At 35.0% G+C, this 3,436-nt stretch overlaps 1 protein-coding gene across 1 annotated transcript in view; it reads left to right on the top strand.

The window, feature by feature from the left end:
- Positions 1–2,445: 2,445 nt before the first annotated feature.
- Positions 2,446–3,436, top strand: part of LOC106462349 (homogentisate 1,2-dioxygenase-like) — a 34,984-nt gene continuing 33,993 nt past the window's right edge. The window contains exon 1 of the mRNA XM_022389597.1: positions 2,446–2,580. Within this exon, the coding sequence (XP_022245305.1) occupies positions 2,461–2,580 (120 nt within the window). The 5' untranslated portion in view covers positions 2,446–2,460. The remainder of the gene's footprint in view (positions 2,581–3,436) is intronic.

Raw genomic sequence — 3,436 nt, 5'->3', positions numbered from 1 at the left:
GACTGTCGAAAGCGGGATTCCCAAATTCTCCGAAATTTGCCGCTGACTTATTCCACCATCTGCTTGACCAACTATCCTTCCTCTAACAAAATCTGACAATTCGAGAGAATCTTAAGAAGTTCTTAAACTTGTTCCTAGCTAAAAAAAAATGTAACAATAAGCTTCATATAAAGATAATGCTATTATCGTCTTATGTATATCACTGCCTTAAAAATTGTGATTAAGAAGTTAGCACACAGGATCACATACAAAAGTTGTAATGATTTTCAGACGATACCCAAATTTCGAGCGCTTTCGAATAGTTCACTGTTCTTCTTTAGAAGATTTGGGTATCGTTTGAAAACAATTATTGTCTTTAAAATATATTTTTAAGACGTTGTATCTTTAATAGAGAAAATAAGAGTTTATTTTGCATGTGAAACTAGGTATTCTTGTTTTTTGGATAAATACAAATCATCGCTCGAGACGCTTGACAGCGATGTTGATTCGGTAGTAGTTCAGGTTTGGGCTAAGAACGCATAATTGTATATATTCAACTCGGATTCCTTTAATTACACATTTTTCTTTGGTAAATGAGATTTTTGAAAAATGGCAGACTGTCAAAAATACAAATAAATCGCGAAGTTAACTTGTTTTATAATCTTGTCGTGTTTGGTATTTTTTCGTGTTGTGCGTGACCTGGAAGAGTCAGGTACTATTTAGACCTCTTCTCCTTTTCTTTATAGTTTTGGATGTTTACTGTCAAATGTTATATTAAGATATGTGGGTCATGTTCATGAATATTATACTATAGAATTTAGAGCCAATTATCAATTCTATTCATTTGGTCGTTATACGCTCGCAAACAGTTCCATTAATAAATCGTCACATTTTCACCTGATCACATTATCGAACTCATATTTGACATAAAATACACTTTTATTAACTTAATCTAAGCGATATATTTAATGTCCAAAGTAGGTGGGCTTGTTCTTATAATACATACTGAGTGGTGAGAGATACTTAGGACTATCATCATGGTGTCTAATATAACGATCTATGGAGGTTAATAAATCATTTTTGTATAGATTTTTATTAAAATACTTGAACGAGCAATCTAGGAGTCTGTCATGGATTGGTTGTATATTTGCATACTTATGCATGAATTTAGAATTTGTTGTTCTGAGTACTCTATAAGCTTTAGTAATTACTAAATGTTGCATTTTTTGTAATTTATTAATACTGAACGGTGCTACATTACTCCATGCTGAACTGGCATATTCAATTACTGAGTGTGTATATACTGTTTATAGATTTTGATGATATTTTCAGGTAGTGTACTGTTATTTTTACCCGACAGTCTCCTAGCATAGTTTGCTCGCTGCCATACTTTATTTGCAATTTGGCTGATATGACTTCTTCATGTTAATTTCGAATCATACGCTAGTCCAAGAAAGTTTGTTGATGGGGCGGTATGTAGAAGAGTTCCATGTAGGTTTAATTACATTTTGTGTCTAGCGTTTTATTCTTCTTGGTAATAATACCATATTAGTTTTGGGAACATTTATTTTAATTCTATGTTATCTACAGTATTCAACTACATGGTTTAGTACTGAGTGTAAGAGTTTGTGGCGACTATTGAGGGGGTCGTGGAACTCTTCCATTTCGTCATATCACCTACAAATTGAGATGTTATACAAACATTTGGATCCGTTAAGGACATGTCACTTACATACACGATGAAGAGGATAGAGCTAACTACCCTTCCCTAGGGAACACCAGCCTCAGGAGTAAAATACTCTGAGGAGGTGCCCTCCAGATTCACTCTACATTTTCTATTATCTAAAAAGTTAGATAACAAGAGAATAACACCTGTTGGTAATTACATTTGTTTCATGCGGTATCGTAGTCCGTTATGCCATACAGTACCGAATGTTTTCTCTATATCGAGAAAGTAGGCGACAGTGCACTTGTTTTGGTTAAAGCTACCTATTATGGTTTCAGTTTTAACCTTACTAAAGTATCCGTGGCTTGCCGAAACTTTTTGAAACCGTTTTGCACTTCGGGTAATTTTGATGTAATCTCTAGGAATGTTGAGAGTCTAAATATGCTTTTTAAAATTATGCCTACACAACTGGTCGAGCTAATCGGACGGTAGCTTTCTGGTTTATTCACTGGTTTTCCTTCCTTTAGAAACATGAGAACATTTGCTTGCTTCCAAGAAACTGGAATATAACCTAAGTTGAGGGATAAATTAAACAATACAGTTAAATAGTTAAACCGTTTCTGGGTGCCATTTTTTTTAGGAGAATGGCTTTTTGTATGCTAGTATATGCTATTTTGTTTTGATAATTAAATGTTGGATAGGTTTTATAAGTGTTAAGCACAAAGTTACACAATGGGTTATCTGTTATACCCGGCCGTTTAACAAGTCAACTGCAATCTCTCAATGTTTCTATTAACAAACCCTTTAAGACTTTAATGAGAGAGGAATGGAACAACTGGATGCAGCAGGAAGATTTTGCTATGAACCCTACAGGACGAAGGAAGAGACCGACGCTTGCTCAAGTCTGCATGTGGGTGAAGAATTCGTGGGAAAAAGTAAAAAGTGATATAGTGATTATGTCATTTAAGAAAGTGGTATCAGTAACGCAATGGATGGGACCGAGGATGACATTTTCGTTGACTATAATATTGGATCCAATGATTCCTTTCCAAGCGACAGTGAAAGCAATGAAGATTTTGTAGGTTTTGAACCAAACTAAATAACAGTAAACCTTTTTTTGATTTACGGTATTTTCTTATTTTGAGCTCTTTTGTGTTTAAAACAATATATACAAATTTTTGAGCCCCCCAGCGACACAGCGGCATGTCTGCGGACTTACAACGCTAGAAACCGGGTTTCATTACTCGTGGTGGGCAGAGCACAGATAGCCCATTGTGTAGCTTTGTGCTTAATTCCAAACAAACTAATTTTTAAAGTATCAAATTGAATTTTTGTTCAATAAAAATCTTTCAAATGCGACTGTAGCTTTTTTTCCCCAAAACTTTGTCTTCAAAATAAAGGTGCGTCTTATATTCCGAAAAATACGGTAATTCAATTTTCTGAACTACATTGTTTCGTTGTTATATCATCGAAGTTAAAAAAATATAAACAAACCTTCATGTTCAAAGCAGAGACTAAATTGAGAAATCAACAACTATTTTTTTCAAGTTTCGCTGTCTGGACATTTCATTTTACAGTTTCAGTACGTAGACAACAACGATATTAGGTCATACTTCTGTTGCTGGTAAAGTAAAACGGATTCAAAACCCCACAGCAGGCTCGCCGACGGGGGGCAACTGCCCAGGGGCCCGGGCGAATGAAACCTGGTAAAGCCCGCAAAGCATCTTTAGGCTATATCTTCATTTAATGATAAAAACCTCAGTTTTTGGGTTTTCTTTGCATATAGACGCT

The sequence above is a fragment of the Limulus polyphemus genome, unplaced genomic scaffold (assembly GCF_000517525.1).
Source record: "Limulus polyphemus unplaced genomic scaffold, Limulus_polyphemus-2.1.2 Scaffold1148, whole genome shotgun sequence".
NCBI classification, from domain to species: Eukaryota; Metazoa; Arthropoda; class Merostomata; order Xiphosura; family Limulidae; genus Limulus; species Limulus polyphemus.
Note: the sequence above shows the minus strand (reverse complement) of the source record. Positions and strands in the feature narration are given on the sequence as shown.